The following is a 19,050-nucleotide window of genomic DNA, read 5'->3' on the forward strand; positions in this document are numbered from 1 at the left end:
GTAACAAATGTGTGTTGAAAAAGAGAAGGTAGGTCTATAAAATATTATAAAATATAAATATTTCCTTTCCTCTTCCTTTTTTTTTGTATTTAGATTCTCTAAAAATCTGTAGTAAGTGCTGTATTCTCTTACGCTGCTGGAGTAGTAGGAGGGGGGCAGTGTCACAATGACGCAGAGGGCAAACTCAAATTCTTACAGCCAAAGTGTACTGTTTTCTAAACTTCCTCATCATTTCAGATATGTGAATAGTGACTATGAAATAAGTTTCTGTGGGTGGCTCATGGGAATCAGTCTCCTGCACAGATTTTCAAGCAAGTAACAACTATTGATGGCCCAGAGTGTGCCAGGAGCCAGGTGCTGTCCTAGGTGCTGGAATATAAAGATGAGGAAGTGGCATTCACAGGCGAGACATACACGCATCACAAAACAAGTGAGTAAGCGAGGCATCATTCATATGCACAGGCGCCCCAGAGCTAACCTGGGATTGGGGTCGGATGGGGAGCTTCCTATGAAGTCTTTGAAGCAATGGAAAGGGTTTGGAGAAAGGAAAGGTTAAAAATACACCAAGTTCAGAGAGTTAAATATACTTATGTCAGTTCTATTCTTAGCTGACTATGCAATCCGGAGTTAGATATTTTCTCTCTTTAAGCCTTAAAACACAACGACTGAGCAAATGACTATGTTATTAAGGATAACAGTGATACGTAAAATCAGAGGGCTGGGTTGGAAGATGCAATAGTTTTTCTTAGCTCTAAGACTCCTTTTATGCCTGATCATCTTCCAAATGGTCAGAAAAACACCATTGCACAAAAAACTTTGGGCTTTTTAAGAATGAAAGAGGTACTTGTCCCTATAAATCATGAAAACTCCATACTGGTAGATAAAATCAGCCATAAACAACAGTTCCCAGGTGTTGGGAATTCCCAACTGTACTTCAGTAATGAAAGGCCACTGTACATCCATAAAGCAGGAATTTATAAGCAGCGGCTGAGCACCTGTATTTCTCACCCTAAATTTTGACAGCCATTCCCCGAAATGTGATCACGATTCTAGGCAGGGTGAAATGTACTGAGCAAAGTATTTTCAAAGTATGAGTTCATATTCATGTCTTCAAAACACCTGCAGAAATTAATATTTCCATATGCCAACCACAGTTTAACAAAAAACAAGTGTTAACCACAACTGTAATCATTTGTAAAACTCCCCATTGCAACTATTTGTTAACCTACATCCAACTTCTAGAATCAGGAAGATGCCAGTGTTGGCTTCACATTCTATACTGGTTACATTTGACATGTGCCTAGTTTCATCTCAAAATCGGGGCTTCACAAATCAAATGTTATTTTCCTCACCTGCAAATTCGTGAATCACATACCATGGCCAGCAGAAGAGCAACAGGAAAGCATGAGGCCAGCTCAGCAGTAATCAAAGGCACCTGTTTTCACAAAATGCGAGCCACTGTACTGAAATTAGGCATATTTTTAAAAAGTTTGCTGGTTAGATGCATCTCCTGAAGAGCAATTCAGATGATCATCAGAAAATAGATTTTATCTTATACTGAATTTATCATTTCTAAATATAAAAGATTGATCCTCTGCATCATATTTAACAAGTGATCTAGAAAATAATATTCCAATACACAATATAAAATCCCCTGGTTATCTATTGATAGTAAAATAATAAACAACAGAAACGTAAAGGGTCCAATTCTCCATAAAGCACAGAATACGGTGATGCTGTGGGCTGTAACCCAAAGGACCCTGTACAACTTTGCCGGCTCTCTGTAAAAAATTTCTTTGAGATATAATCTTTCCTATCAAATGCACAAGCCATTAGAAGTCTCTATAATGTGGTGATTTTGAAAGACTAGGGAGAAGTATAATATATTTTTGTCCTACAAAAAACAAATAAGAAACTTTAAAACAATCGTACATTCTAGTATCCTGATTACAAGGCAAACACACTTTCAGTTTAAGACCTGTGCCCAATGGATGTTTAGAGTCCAAATGTAAGGTAGACCCTGACACACTCACACTAATCTAAAGGTGGAGCCAACCACTTTCTCATCGCCCACGCACCACTGCCACTGTGGCAGCCCCCAACTTGGCAGAAGTCTTCTAACAGAAAAACCCTATATATGAATGGCAACCGCAGCCCCATCTTTTTCAATAAAATAAAGTTTTTCTCCAATAACTATGCCTTCTTTGGCTGCAATCATATTTTACCTGTTAGTAAAATACTGCAAAGGCCTTTATGATCAGGACTGGCTTTCAATCTACATTTTCCTAAGAAGAAAAGCATTCAGAATTCCAAACAACTGATTTGACAAATGAACTTTAAGGAAATAGCTTATTCAGAAGATGTCAATGTAAGTATTGTCTTAAAGTGAACAAATACATTTCTAACTCAGGAGGGTCTTATGCCCTAGCCTCCCATCCAGATCGTCACATGGTGGCTCTCTCTCTTCAATCAAGGTCAGCTCAGACATTAATTCTCAACGAAGGATCACCTTAGCTAAAACACTCAGCCCTCCACCACCTCTGACGCTATCTCGTGGTTTGGTCTGATTTTCTCCCTTGCACTTACCACTACTTCTTATTTTCTGTTTCCCTGTTGTATTGCTGGTTCCAGCAGGGCAAGGATCCTCTCTGTCTTCCCTACTACTCTATCTCCAGCACTGAGAATGATGTCTGACACTGGTGGGCATCATCAAGTATTTGCTGAATAAATAACAACGGTGAGATGCTTATCATAAATTGAATCTTCCTTTTCTCGACAGGGTAGGGAAGTAAAGGAAGAAAATTTGAGCATTATACTATATTTTAATTTAAAATATTAATAATTATGAATATTTATTTGGCCATAATCTCATAATATTTTGAATCAAAGAGTTTCTAGAACAGAGACCTTTGAAGGTTTAGTATATTAACTGAAATTCAACTCAATTTCTACACATCTATAGACTTAATTTCTGATATTTAGTTTAAATCCACAAATTCAAAGAACCCAGCTCTATGGTTCAATGTTTCAGAAAAGCTTTTCAGCTCTAAGCTTACATAATAGTTAATGAGATATTGGGTGGAATTCTAACGCTTCAAATAAAAAAGGCATGTAATCAATTCTATTACATATTCTAAAATACCACTGAGAGTGTTTCCCTCTGACATCATGGTGAATTATTCCATATTCTACACTTCATTTGATTTTTTGTTTCTGAGTTCTTGACTGAGCTAATATATAAACACTTCTTGACTGAGCTAATATCTGGGACACTCCATAGTGGAGGAAAAACTCCACCCATTTAGGAGCTGCTAAAAGAAACAAAGAAACATACACATATTCATTTGAGCACCTATCCCTCCATCTTTTTAAAGAAACAACTTAATGATTTTTAAGCAAGCTTACAGAGTTGTGCAACCAGCACCACAGTCTAATTCTTAGAACATTCGCATCATCCCATGCAGAAACCTGTGTCCGTTTGCATCCATATGTGGTCTTTGGAGTCTAGTTTTCCTCGTTTAGCATATTGTTGAGGTTCCTCCATGTTGCAGCAGGTACTCATCCCCTATCTTTCTAAACTTATTCAGAAGTAGCTTTATCTCTAGGACACCACAACTGAATGTACAACACTCATAAAAATCCAGCTCATGAATCCCAATGCTCATTTTGAGTTCCCTTTGCATAATCAATTTGCACTTAATCCTCTATATGATCGTTACAAGAAATTAATCAAATGGGCAATCCATTCAGTACTCAACGCAAATTCCTTTATTAACGTAGCCACAGGATTAATTCCTCTATCTGTTGAAACTCTCTCTTACATCATGAGAATTGTATGTTTAATCAGTTTTCCTGGTTTAGCCCCAAGAATAGTCAGCCTAAGACTGAGTCAAAAGACCCCTCTTCCTTACCAAGTTCAGCTGGTCCTACGATCCATCCATCAAATACTGACACGTCTTCCAAATCTCTTGAGCCCTAGTCCCTCCCCATAACTCCAGCTTCCACATATGAAGCTGCCTCCTAACAATTCTCCTTGGGCATCTTCTCGGCAACTCAAACTCAGCATGTCAAATATACTTCTTCTGTTCACACTAACGTTTTCCCACAACTGCCATATCTGCCCTTTTACTTATATCTTCCCCTCTAATCCCTTTTATAGAGTAATATACACTACTCTTCCTAAAGTTTAGCTCTTTTCTGGTTATACCTCTACTTAAAACCTACAATAGTGCCACAGTGCCTACACAATGAATTTAAGCTCCTTAGCCTGCCGTTCGTAACTATCCACCCTGCTTTACTTAATACCTTTATGAATAAGCTTTCTTCTATTAACAAGCACTAAGTGCTGGATTATGTCATTTAATTCACAATACCCCTAAGAGGTGGATATTCTTGACCCAATCCCACAGATGAGGAAACTGAGGCACAGACAAGATTGACTTGCCAAGTTCACATATCTATTAAGAGAGAGTGTCAGGATTCCAACTTGGGTAGTTTCATCCAGGCCCCACACCCTTAACCAGCAGGATGCAGCTGCCTCTGTAGAAAGAGAGGTCACCTTAGAGTAAAGAAAGAGTTTTGTTTTCGTTCCCACAAATATCTGTATAAGTGCAGTGTGAGTGTGTGTGTGTACGTGTACACACACATGCACATGCAAATATCCTTTTGGGGGTCTCACTGTCCTACATTTGGCATTCTAAAGTATCTAGTTTCAAGGCACATGCTTATAAGAAAGACTTGCCTTGTAGTATCCAAACCCTCTTTTATGCAGCTGTAGATAACTGTTGGCAGAACTCTGGTGAGACGTGGGTGGGAAAAGTTGTGTGGCTTCCTCTAAAGCAAGATTTAACTCTGAACAGAAAGTGAGGGCAGAGAATGTCAAATGCACAGTAGTCAAGCTGCTGAGAGAAATCATGTCTTCTGCTCCCATTTGCCCACTGGCTGTCTCCTTCCTCCACCTGCTCTGGCTGTGTGCTGGCCTGAGACACAGCTCCACCGACTAGACCTGTCCATGACTCCCTTCTCGGGGTCTGTCGCACTCTGCACTGGACTGTAGCACCCTCATTTTACAGCAAGAAACTGAAGAAGCATAGAGATCCAAGTGATTCACCCAAAGTCACATAGTTTCTCAGTTCCACTAGAAAAATTAAATTTTTGGAGGGTAGAAACTTTAATTGAAAGAATCTAGTTTCCGGGGCTGGCCCCGTGGCCGAGTGGTTAAGTTCGCGCGCTCCGCTGCAGGCGGCCCAGTGTTTCGTTAGTTCGAATCCTGGGCGCGGACATGGCACTGCTCATCGGGCCATGCTGAGGCAGCGTCCCACATGCCACAACTAGAAGGACCCACAACGAAGAATATACAACTATGTACCGGGGGGCTTTGGGGAGAAAAAGGAAAAAATAAAATCTTTAAAAAAAAAAAAAAAGAAAGAAAGAATCTAGTTTCCATCTCTGGCACTCATTTCTATCACATGAAGATAACCAAATAACCATATGTTCCAAATTTTAAAAATTGCCCACACTACCAAACTAGAAACTAGCCGATCTGAGTTTCAATCCTGGTTCTGGTCCTTTCTAGCTATGTGAACTGCAATTTGGGCAGCCCGAGAGACCTCAAGGACTGGAACTAGTGACTACAAAACTGTGAGGGGCCTCTGGATCTCTCATCTCCATCTCTTTTGCATGTTGACTTGATTCTGTCCCATTCCAGATTGGATTTTACCACGTGATAGAGGGAGTTGAGTGGAATTTGCAAACTCCCAGAGGAACACTTGGATGGACTCAGCTTGGTTTACGTGTCCATTGCCAGACCAATCATCACAGCCAAGGAAATGGTATAATTATGTCCGTTTTGATCAGTGAATAATAACTGAATTGGAGTGGAAACAGGGGTGTTTTAAATACGAGGACTGTTCTTCCCAGGGAAAAAAATGAATTTCAGGGCAGACAGATATCTATTACATCATGCAAACAAAAAGCACTAGAATGTGTTTTTTAGTAAACAAATGAAAGGTTTGGTGACCTTTTAGAAATAAACAAGAGAAGAAAAAAGGAAAGAAAAATTACCACATGGATGTGGGCTCGATATAGAGCTCTTCTGGGTTTGTATACTTAAAATAAAAATAGCATTGAAGGAATTACTCACCTCCACATACCATATGTTACAGCAGTGAAAGAATAATGTGAATAGCGAGGAGGCATGAAATCTTACTGCACATTACATATAAAAGAGTCTATATTTGGGTCAAGACAAAGTTTTGAGTACGTATTGTATTTGCTGCAATATGCAAACAACTTAACATACAATTTATAACTTGTTTAAAAGAGACAGTGGTTTATTCGATGACTTGCCTTGTCTGGAAGGGAATGTGTTTACACTGGAAGGGTTGAAACAGAAGCAGAATGCCCACAGAGCAGGGATGCTGAGAAAGGACTTCCTATACTGAACAGCAGGCTTCCCTAACTGAACTCCAAGCTTCCTCCTAATTCTAATACTCCTGACAGAATTATGCCATTTTAAGTCCCCTAAAGGGACGCTTTTTGACAAAAGTGGCTGTATTTGCAAACCACAGAGCAAATGGGAGGTGATACCAAAAACACTGTTAGCTGGCTTTTTTAGTCAATGCCAATCACTACAAATCATCTATAAATAAGACACCACATTAACCTGACTTTGTAGTATTGTGTTAGGAGTTAGTTTTTGTTCAAGAGTTTAGTTTAAGATAAGATGACCCACTGCTCAAAAGAATAAAGCTAACTACAAGGGAAAGGAACTCTCTTCTTCAGGAAGTCTCTCTTCTGGTCTTAGTTCTGCAAGCAGTATTGGGGGCTTGCAAAAGTCACTGGTTTGTATCCTAGTTGATTCAACTAAAAAATATTCGGGTTGGTCCCTCTCTAGGTTAATATTTATTTAAATTATTCCATGTGGGGAAAAAATACAGCTTGAGACAATAAAGTTGATGACACAAAGTACCCCAGACAAATGGGACATGGTAACGAATCAATTTTCAACAAAAAAACTACCCTAGGGCTGGAAAGCAATTCTTAGGAAAGAAAAATGAGCAGAGTAGTCATAAAACAGCAAGTTTGCCCTGTTTCTATATAATCGAGGTTTCTTCTAATTCGTTAGGGATTTGTTGAGCCAAACTAAGTACAGCTAAGGTTTGAATCATCCAGTAACTCATATCTAAGACCCGTCAGTTCGATGATCACTGTTTTTAACATAGAAAACCTTGGAGAGGTAAAGATAACCTACGAAATGTGCTGCCCTCTCTCCTTGCCCTTCTCGCTTCTTCTCCCCCGCTCCTCCCCCACTCCTCCCCCCGACAGGCAGAGGAAGCCCACAGCCCCTTTGATGGTGTGATCAGCTTCTACACATATGGGACCAGGGACCAGCCATCTTCCCAAAGTATACGCAAAAGTGCTCACTTTCTCCTTTTGGCACACTTATCAAGAGAGAGAATCCTAAATAGATGTCAATTCCAGAAGCAGATAGAATGTGGTTACGTGAATTTACAAAAAACCAAAAAAATCTTGTTAACGGAATGAGTGAGAAGAAATTACTTGAACTAATTACCCACACAAGTTCCTAAAAATTCTCACTCTACAAACACCCACTACCAAAACTGTTTTTCCTCCAAGAAGAACACGGTATTTTCCAATGAAACAAAAGAAAGTACGCAGCCCTCAGAAAGTGCAGTTTGAGCATCTCGGGTAGGTCAAAGCCTGAATTGGTTAACTAGGGACCTGAGATGCATACGTTGGTTAACAAAGTAACTCAGCTAACAGTGTTTTTATACACCCACATCAGAATTGTTGCTCATTATCTATTAGAATAGGCAAACAACAACAAAACAATAAAATAATTTGTAAATACAAATGACCTTTCTTCAAAAGGTCTAAACCATATTCACATTCCCCCTCTCTCTAGTCAGTAGGAAAGGTGAGTGGGTCACTCCACCTGCCCTGAGCAGCTTTCCCACACAGCTCTCCTCCCGCCCAGGTGAGTCAGGAGGAGAAGGGAGGAGAGCGGTTACCACGGAGGAACCACGTGCCTAACTCAATGCCATTACACATGTGCAAGGTGCCAGGGCCATAAACAAAAGTGGCTCACATACCTTTCATATTTGTAAGAGACAAACAAATTCCTCTTTTTCAAGTAACTCAGTGCCTATGCGCTGCATGGACCAAGGCAGGTCAGGATTTCCATCATGGATGTGAACACAGTTAAGAGAATGCTTATAAATGGTGCATTATCTGTTTTATAACTTGAATGTTATCCAGTGCGGTTTAATAAAAATATACATAAAAATAGGGCCAGAGGGTTTATTTTTTGTATGACAGATTAATCAAAATATGATCTTCCAGAGCCTTTAAAAAGGCATTGCTATAACATACTATTTAGTGAAAAACAAATAAAAGCACCAAACACAATAAAATTGAATTTCAGGATCCTTTGCTAGCTTTTTGTTACATTCAGTTTTATGAATCAGTTTTGTAGTCAGTGCAAGTTTTTCTTAAGGAAAAACACCAACGGAATCATCTATGTGAGACTTTCATAGTAAATGGCGCTTCTTGGCAGATAAGATTAAATATAAGGTGAGGTCTAGGATGTACCAACATGTTCAGAATTCCACAAGTTTATCAACAGTCTCCACAACTCCCTGATATTCAATGAGAGACTATTATCCTAAAGGAGCAGCAATCTCCCTACTGACAATTCCTGCCAGAAAAACAATCCCTCAGGACATTCAGGGGAATTCTTTGGTTTAAATCCTTCAGCCAATACCTTCACCTGAGTTGTTTTAGAAATAAAACAAAGTTTAAAATGATATAGTGCTAGAACTTGAAAAATCTTAAGAAATAAAGCCACCTCCTGTCACACTTTAGGAGACAAAAACCCAAAAAAGTTTGGTTTTTTGCTCAAAGCATTTGTCTAGTTTATGTAAACTCTAACTCTAGAATTATGAAAGCATAGATGAGCGATGAAAACAGATCTTTAAAAAACCAAATATAGTCATTCAGGCACAATGACATACATCATGTCCATACAAAGTCAGGGAAGATTCAAAGCCAGTCTATCGTCATGATACAATTGCTAAAACTCAATTTTGATGGAGCTACCGAAAAATCATCCATTTTTAGAATAACTTCTCTTTCATAGCATCTGACCCTACTAACATTTTAATTTAGACTCTGGCACTTAATTTGATTATAAGCTGTATTGTGTTTAAGAGGAAGGAAAGGATGGTGAAATTCTGAATCAGAATCACAAGAGAAGAGACATTATTTAGGATGCAGTTAGTCATCAGTTAGCACCTGAGAACATACAGAGGAAGGGCAGACTTCCTGGGGGATTTTCTGGGAAAGTTTTTCGATCTCAGTCTTTCATTACTCTCTATATAAAGTCCTTGTGGTAATCGGGATCACTAGACAAATTGACAAGATAAAGAGTTAAATTCTTTCAAGAAAGAAACACCAGAGGGAGAAAAATAAGATCAACACTTCTGGTTTATCAATAGCACCATTAACTAAGATGGCAATGTCATCAGCAAATTCCACCACGTTTTAAGCCTTAATGTAAATAGTTTTTCTAAGCCATCTAGGGAAACCCGGGGCATAAACTTTCAAATTATGCCAAAGACTAATTAAAATAGATATGCCATAGATGTAATTGAATTCAACCTTATTACCCATTTGAGAGGATGGGTTCTAAGGATCAGTCTCACCCTGTAGTACTTTTCTCCAGCTATTAAGGATAAGTGGATGTCTCCCTACCCAATTCAGAGAGGCCCTGAAGCTGAAGCCGAAGGATGCACCGAGAGGATATTATGTTATATGACATATCTTCTCTAAAAGCCCTGGCTGTTTGACATTTGATGAAATGTCAATTCCCAAGTGCCCGAATCCAACTGTGACACGTTCTGTTGATGATGTAGCAGCTTGAAGCTGGGGACTCAACGTGCATGGAACTCCACAAAGTTGTATGTCATATAATGGGCGCTTGCTGATAAGACAGAGATGAAAACATACCAGTTTTGCATCTGAAGTAAATGACTCTTGATGTTTAGCATCTTATTCTTAGCACGACTTTGACAAATCAGATAAATTAAGTCAGGGGTCTCTTGAAGTTGCTGCACTTGATGTAAAAAGACTTCTGCCTTCGCTCTATTATTCTCTTACCTCTAGTTTGGGGATATTTCTTAGATATCTCCATAAATATTTCTCCTTGTGGGCACATTTTGTAAACTTACAAAATATTTGTTATTTTTAAATTCTTACCGAAAGTAGTAGGATGCAGGCATGTGAGAGAGATTGATTCTGTTTGTACAAACGTTACTATACAAAACCAAGAAGGTGTGAATTTGATTCAGCATCCATTGGTCCTAAGAATCTGTACAATGAACATCAATGTAATTAAAAGTTCCTAAGCTTCTTTTTTTTCCTCATTCTCCAAGTTTTCAGAATTACGTACGCAAGCCAACAGTAGTTTTTGATGTGACACAAATCTCAGTTAAATTCTTGAATATATTATGGAAACTAAATTTAGGAAACATTGTCACCACATTAGCACACATTATTCACGTAAAAGCTTTATGAAAGACAAATCTCTCTACAACTCAGAGACTACTCTGTAAAAGCAACATAGCCCTATTACTCAAGAAAATGTCAAAGAATTTTGCATTATTGTGTTACTGCCACCACAGGAATTTCAACCCTCAACTTTCCTCAATCACAACAGAATTTCTGGCACTTAGAGCTAATTCTCACGGATTTTAATACCACAGAAATGGAATCTAAATTATTTATTAGTCAATGCTCAGAGGTTGTAAATGGGATATATTCAAGATTAGACATCAAAAGGCTAGAAAGAATTAAACTTGAAATACAAGTTTATAAAGATCCTTATTCAAGAAGACAAAAACTTTTTAATTTTGTAAGTGTAGATCATATATAACTGTCAGTTTCCCCAATTAAGGGCACCTCATAAAGCCACTGATAGCTTTATGAAGCTGCTTTTTCTCTCTGCACCCTTAGGCATTTCCAGCCATTTAAAATCTATTGAGACAAGTCTAAATCCTCACCAGAAACTTGCAGCACTGATAAGAACAAGAAAAATTCTAGTCCTCTACTATTTATAAGGTAATTTACAAATGTCTTAATACGGATGTATTGTTTTATTCTATAGGTATTGCTGCTTCTAGTTGATAGCAAAGTTTCCTTCATTTAATAACAAAATTATGAACGTGTATCAGAGAAAAGCATTTGAACTTCCTTCTACAAACCACCCCTCAGATTAATCACAGAAACTGTCTGGAAGTCAGTATCAGGAGCTTTAATCATCAGCATCGACTTGAACATGAACAACTGTTTCTTCCAAATAAGCTGGCCTTCCCTATTCAGGAAGGAAAAACCCAGTTATTTAAGAACAACAACTTCAACAGAAAATATGCTTACCACCTACTACACTGGTTTGCAAGACACTTTTTTGAATGGCTCATTAAAATGATAACAATCAATTAATTGAACCTAAAATACTAACGTGTATAGACCTCGACTGGTTACACGGTCTAGATGCTATCTGATGGCTATTCTTGCAACAAATCAAGCAAAACGTAGCACTTCAGTACTTACAGACGGCTCACAGAGAACACCATCTGGGAAACCTTTTGCTTTTAAGACTAAAGCTCCACACAAGGTTTATTGTTAGCCCCGGCATGCGAGAAGGAACGGAGGGTGGAGGGGGGGCGCTTACTTCGAAAATGCTCTGCCGCGTAATAATAGACATCCTCATAGCCCTCGTGGTAATCCTCTTCTGGCCGGTACTTTTTCCCCTTTCTTCTCCTAGATCTTCTTATCTGCTTGACAAAACCCAGGAAGCGGTCCATCTCTCACTCACCCTGCAGCCTGGCTCAGCCAGCACCAGAGCGGAGCAACAGCCCAGCTGCTCAGGGAGCTGGAGGAGCATGGATGCCCGACACAAACCTGGGGCCGGAGGCGCTACCTTCCATCTGCCTCTGTGCCACCATCAACGCAGAGATTCTAGCCAGGAGAGGGGAAAAATCACAGCGATATGGGTTTGACAAGATTTCTTACTTTGCTCAATAAACTGTCAAATGCACAATTCAAAAAGGAAAAAAAAAAAAAGGAAAAGAGAGAGAAAGTGAAATGCCAATGAAAGACTAAGAGGAAAAAATAAACAGCAAAGCTTTGGACTTCAAAACAAAACAGAACAAAGTTCAACAAGAGATTCAGCTGAGGCGAGAGGAGCGCCGGCGCTGGAAATCCACTATCCAGCGTCTCCATCACCGGGCGGGGGTGGAGGAGCAGAGAGGGGCGGGGAAACTTGTTAGTCAGCGGACTGAACCAACGCGAGAGACCGAACCGACTTTCTTACCTGCCAATCCCACCCCCAATCCTAGCACCCTTGATGGCGAAGCACGTGCTTGGGAAACTTCTTCGAAAGCTATTGTTTTGAATTGGGGCGGACGGATTAACCCCTTGTGCGCGCTTGCATAACATATTAATGAGCAGCAAAGTGGTTTCCTCCATACGTACTCCCTCTTGCTGACAAAAGTGTGCTGTATGTGTTAATTGGAGCAGCAGAGAGAAGGCTCAGCAGCTGCTTTCAAATGACACATTTACCCACTGGGCATTAATGTATTCCAATCGCTGTTTGATCTAAATATTAAAATGCACTTCACCGAGAGGCTGCTGAAAGCCTAGTAACAGCATACCATAGTAAGCAAATAAAGGACACCGCATGGTTTTGGGGATAAGAAATACAAGCAATCCGACTCTGCTTACACTGAACTCAAATATACATCCAGCTGAGTTGTTAGACTTTAAAAAAAATAATAAATAAAAACAAATGGGCTAAAGAACAAATAAAACTTAGTTCTTCTTGGTGAATAAGGAGGAGGGAGAGAAGTTTCAATACACACACACCCTGTTCATCCTTTGGCTCTAAAATCACAGTTTTTTCTTTAAGTAGGACAATCAGAAACACTTCAGAGAAGACCAAGGAGGTACTCTAAAGTCTACACAGGCCAGCGTTTCTCATGGAGCTTCTTTCTCTCTCTAGCTTCTTTCTTCAGGGCTTTAAATGAATGTGAATTTTTAACACCAGGAAAAATTCAATTTGTTTATAATAGAATTAATCAAACATGTCAGCAAATTACCTAGTAAACTAATAATATGCTGCAGCTCCATGTTCCCAGAAATGTAATTTTTTAAAGAGCTGCTTACTGTATAAAGATCGTCAGTATCTATGTAATATCAAGCCTGTAGGGCCATCCTAGAGGGAAATGACTGCACGACGCAATTTGCTGTTAGATTCACAGGCAATCTGCCTCTCTCTAGGTCTAGCTCTCTGTATTCAGATAGTAAGTGCTAATGATGGGTAGGGAGACATTTACTGAAAGAGGTAAATATTCAACAACCAAAAATATTTCCGCTCTGAAATATGTAAAGTTAGGTCGAATGGTTACATGAATTTCCCCAGTTCCTAGAGATTTGCCATTTTTTATGCCTTACAAGTGAGTTTGTGAAGAGAAACACAAACTTAATGATGCTGACAAAAAGATGCTATAAAATGTTTCACGAACATCTTTAAACAAAAAATCACTTGTCCTTAGGTTCCAAATCCTTTATTTACTATTCTGACTCCCTCAACCAAAATAAACTAGAACAATTAAAAAACAGTGAACTAGAAATGTGAAGATCTGGAGTCTAGATCTTGAATAGGTCACTAAATAAGTGATAATAACAAGACATCATCTTTTCATTTAATTCTCCTATGAACCTTTATAATGAGGTGATATTTCTATGGATGAAGAAAGAAGGTTCAAAGATGTTTTAGTGGTTTGTCCAAGATTGTGAAGGTAACACTGCTAAGTACCACCTCGTACCAGGGGTTTTTTTCATACAAATTCAGAGGTTATATCTAAGAATTATTTGCATTCAGTGTTTCATGGTTTTCTATATAAGTTTGCTATTCACATGGAATTTGAAAATAGTTGACTTTCATTTTTTAAATGAGCTAAACATATGTCTTGGTGTATGTGATTAATTTGTCACATACACTTAACCCTAGAGTTTATACAGGCAACAAATTTTACCCAAATACACCTGAATTATAACTCCTAAATTAGTGGAGGACACATTATTTAAGTTTTGTAGTTTTAAGCTCCCAGTTCAATCTAAAAGGACGGACAGTATAGAACAGATGAGGCTTTGAGAGAGAGAAGATCCTTTTTGCATAGACCAACTGAAAACATTCCCCTACAGTTTACTGCTTTTTAATTTCAGTATTTAAAGAGAACAAGATTTCCGCAGGCAGTGGTAAGCATCCATTTTTGAACAGAACCCATGCAAAGTAAAATTGTCTACATAACAAACTGTTTTCAGAAATTATGCTTAAAGTACCTTTCTATTATTTTCCCAGTTTTGAAGGGTTTTATTTGGGAGGTTAACATTTCAGTATCTGATTACAACGACAAGATTTTTATACAAGATGAAGTTTGGCGGTGCTGGGGAAGAGTTTAGAGTTTGGCCATATACTTGGAGCAGTGTGGTGGAGGAGCCAACAGCCTTATTAGGACAATCCTGGATGCTTGGGGAGCAGGAATAGGGCATCTGCTATTTACAGGAGGTCTACTTGGGGCGCAGAGAATGAAAGAACGTGGCAGCGTGCCATGTGAGGGGGGGAGCTTGTGTGTATGTGTCACAATTCAAAAGACAAAAGGCAAGACACTGCCACTCTGCCTGAGGGGTGGTGCAGGTGGACCAGATCCTGTGTCCATATCTCTGAATTTTTCCCATCTTCTATCCTAAATCCTCCATGCTTAGCAATGGAGGGCCAACCTAAAATCTACAAGGACTTGCTGTCAGGCAGCAGTCAGCTAACACCCACAACAGTTGACAAACAGTCGAGTGCAGTTCAATTCTACTCAGTTAGTCGTACTACTGTTTCTGTAGAGAAAACCACCCTTTCACACTGTAGCATAAACACTGGTAAGTGGTGTGACTCACCAGTTATTGCACTCTACAGTCTAAACTGATGAGACAGTTTAGAGGTTGCAAATGGAAGTTCACAGAACAAGTATCTCCCACAATGTGTTTTGTTTGGCTCCCATAAGTGTTGTTTAGTCTGTTTGCTTTTTCAACTGGAGCCATTCTAAAAGTCAGGAAATTCATAAATAAATCAGACATTTCCTTTTCTCTTGAAGAGTCAAAAGATCAGGCAACTCTGGGCCCAGTTCCAACATGGCAACTATTGATTAGAGCCGAGTCGTGGCTGCCACCCAGAAATAAATATATGCTTTACACTTAGTCACGGTGCCCTCCCCAGGCCCAGCTCTCTCCCTCAGCCACCAGCTGGCCCCCGCAGGCATTTGTGCTGCGAACCCTGGTTGAGGGGCTTTTCTCACTAGCCAGTTCTAAAATATTAATTTCTTTAAGAGAAATTTCAGCTCCCCTATATTTTTGTGTAAATAAAGCAGATTATTATGCCAAATTGGTTTTAACTAAGCTAAATGTTCACTAAACAATAAAATTAAATTTCTTAGAAAGAACTTGTTTACATGAGAAAATAAAGTAGGTTGCATTATTCAACAAAATGTGCTTCAACCAAGAATAGCAAATATAGGTGAGTAAATATTAAAAAAATTTTAAAAAGCGAATTCTTTTCTCCCTGAGAAGTAGGCAATTGCCTGACTAGCATCTGCGTGGTTTCCAAACCCTTCTGAATTAGGTTCTCCGTCCCCTTTTAGGAAAAGAGGGCTAGACCAACTACTGAGATTAAATCTTCCATTTACAACCGTCCCCTAGATCACTGATTAAATAGTGCCTTCTGTGTTTACTTAGATTCAGTAATGGTCCCAGTATTTACTGAGGAGCAGTAAGGGACATCTGGTCTATTAGAGACATCTCTCAGACATTGAGTCAATCTAGCCCTTTCAGATGCCATGGCATTTGCATGTGATGCCAAGGACTGTGGCAGACTCCCTGTGACCTTAGGGGAGACACTCTGACGTGCTGTGGATGGCAGACTAGGGAATATGCTCTGGTCCCTGGTAATGAAGGTATTCTTAACCCTGCCAGACCCAACACCACTTTACGTACAAATGACTTGTGATATCCCCCTTTACTAGTCTAAATGAAATTCATAGATCATGTGACATATGCACACATAATCTAAACATAAAATGTATTCATAATGATATATATTTAAATATATGTTTAATAATATGTATTTAAATTAGTAAATCTGAGGACATGACCATACCAGAAGATGTAGTTAGATCCTTGCACCTACCTCTAATGAACAATTTCAAATGTAAGAGATGATCAGAAGCCATTCCATACAATGTACAGAAAATACCAGGCTCGAGCCACAGGTGGACACCCCAGCAAAAATTAGTACATTCGCTATATATTAAAATCGTGAAAAACACTTCATGTCAAGAGAATGAAAAGATGAATCACAGACTGGGAGGAAATATTTGCAAAAGATACATCTGATAAATGGCTGTCATCCAAAATATACAATTCTTAAAACTCAACAATAAGAAAGCAACCACCCGATTAAACAAAGGGCCAAAGACTTTAACAGACACCTCACCAAAGCAGAGATACAGATGGCAAAAAAGCATATGAAAAGATGCTCCACATCATATGCCATCAAGGAAACTCAAATTAAAGCAACAATGAGTAAAAACTACCACACCTCTCAGAATGGCCCAAATCTGGAATTCTGACAACACCAAATGCTGGCAAGGATATGGAGCAACAGGAACTTTCACTCATTGCTGGTGGGAATGCAAAATGGAACAGCCACTTTGGAAGACAGTTTGGCAGTTTTTACAAAACTAAACATATTGTTACCATATGATCCAGCAATCATGTTCCTTAGTATTTACCCAAGGGAGTTGAAAACATGTCCATGCAAAAATCTGCACTCGGATGTTTATAGCAGCTTTATTCATCACTGCCAAAACTTGGAAGCAACTAAGATGTCCTTCAGAAGGTGCATGGATAAATAAGCTGTGATACATCAGATAATGGAATATTATTCAGTGCTAAAGAGAATGAGCTATCAAGCCACTAAAAGACATGGAGGAAACTTAAATACATATTACTAAGTGAAAGAAGCCAATATGAAAAGGCTATTTACCATATGATTCCAACCATGTGACATCCTGGAAAAGGCAAAATTATGGAGACAGGAAAAAGATCAGTGGTTGCCAGAAGTTAGAGGGGAGAGAAGAATGAAGAGGCAAAGCATTGAGGGTTTTTAGGGCAGTGAAACTACTCTGTATGATACTGTAACGGGGGATACACGTCATTATACATTTGTTCCAACCCACTGAATGTACAACAGCAAGAGTGAACCCTGCGGTAGACTGTGGACTCTGGGTGATGACGACGTGTGAACATAGGTTCCTTGACAGTAACAAATGTGCCACTCTGATGCAGGATGTTGAAATGGGAGAAGCTATGTGTGTGCAGGGGCAGGGCTATACGGGAAATCTCCGTACCTTCTGTTCAATTTTGCTGTGAATCTTAAACTGCTCTGAACAATAAAGTCTTTTGAAAAGAAAAAACAAATACATTAAGCCTCTGTATATAACACTGTTAGCTTCTAGGCTCAAATAATTATAAATAAGCTTTCACTTACAGGAATGTTTATGCACATAGATATTTGAAAGTTCTGCAGACGCAGGACAAGTTTTCAGCATGGAAGGATTTCCTCCTCATTTTGTACTTCTAGCACCCCAGGCCCCCACCCGCGAAATGCTGGTAGCCTCTCTCCCCTCCCGTCCTGCCCAGCAGTATGAGAGTCCAAAGCTCCCCTGGAAACTTCCCAACCACACCAACAGGGCATTTGGGGTTGCTCTGGCTGAAAACCACGGGCTACATTAACCACTCAAACGCTGCCCCACCCCTGGAATTCTTCCTGTGTCCTGTAAGACCTCCCCACGCCTCTTCATTCTCCTGGTTTAAGATCCACTGAAGGGTGGAGACTAATTTCATTACTCAGTTATTTCAGCAGCTCATATTCAAGATACAAAAATCTGAAGGGTATAACATTCACATTTTCTGTATTCTTGCTCTTCATGAATTTGTACAAAATGTTAGAGAAACCAAGTTCCAAAATAAATGCTTCAAATTAAAAATAAGTGCTTCACACAAAGCCCAAAGCATCTAAATGATTATTCTGCCATAACCACACTTGGATCTCCTAGAAGGAAATGCTGTCTGTTGGTAGACTAGAATGAAGTCATTCTAGATAAAATCACCGAGGCCCTGCAATCAAGGAACACTCGAGTTCTTACACTTATTTAAGTAATGAAAACACTTGTTTCCATTGTGAAAAAAAATAAATAGTAAAACAACAGCTCATGGTCCAAACGGCGCTCATCAGAGCCTGAAGTCAAGTGCTTTCAGAGTAAAAGGGAACTTCCCTAAACCGTCCTCAGGCACACACAGCTGGGGTAAGAGGACACATCCACGCAGAGATGGGCACTCACATGTTCCTGGAGCTCAGGAAATCCCTCTGTTGCACTCACATGTTCCTGGAGCTCAGGAAATCCCTCTGTTGCATTCACATGTTCCTGGAGCTCAGGAAATCCCTCTGTTGCATTCACATGTTGGCAATGCCAAGATACTAAAGTTAACAAAAGATACAGTTCTAATGACATGGACTTTTCTTAAGAATTTAGATTCACAAAATATTGATGCTAAGAGATTTCGGAGCTCATTCCCAGACTCTCTCCTCTCCCCTCCCCACGAGCATGCAAACCCCAGGGTCCCACCAGCTTCACACTGGAAATCCTTAGCCCCCTCCTCCTGAAGCACCCCAACTCTGCTCTGGGAGCAGAAGAGTGGAGTTCTCTGCACACCAATGAACTGTGCTTCCGCCTCTTCCACAACAATCACTCTCCCCCTCACGGTCTAGCTGGTTAAGGCCGAGTAGCCATCATTACTAATTCGAGGGATGTCAAATGGTCTGCATATTTATATTCGACATGCTACCTTTGTTTTAGTTCA

At 39.5% G+C, this 19,050-nt stretch overlaps 1 protein-coding gene across 23 annotated transcripts in view; it reads right to left on the reverse strand.

Annotated features, from left to right (window-relative positions):
• GRIP1 (glutamate receptor interacting protein 1) overlaps positions 1 to 19,050 on the reverse strand; it is a 598,160-nt gene that overhangs the window by 340,386 nt on the left and 238,724 nt on the right. For 8 of the 23 annotated variants that reach the window (XM_070622001.1, XM_070621996.1, XM_070621983.1 and 5 more), the window contains exon 1: positions 11,753 to 12,317. The exons of 9 other annotated variants lie outside the window; for them this stretch is intronic. In XM_070622001.1, coding sequence (XP_070478102.1) covers positions 11,753 to 11,885 — 133 coding nt within the window. In that variant the 5' untranslated portion in view covers positions 11,886 to 12,317. Of the gene's footprint in view, positions 1 to 11,752; positions 12,326 to 19,050 lie in introns of those variants that run through there. 6 more of the 23 variants (XM_070621997.1, XM_070621988.1, XM_070621977.1 and 3 more) reach the window with 5 other exon arrangements.

Source organism: Equus przewalskii, chromosome 5 (genome assembly GCF_037783145.1).
Source record: "Equus przewalskii isolate Varuska chromosome 5, EquPr2, whole genome shotgun sequence".
NCBI lineage: Eukaryota > Metazoa > Chordata > Mammalia > Perissodactyla > Equidae > Equus > Equus przewalskii.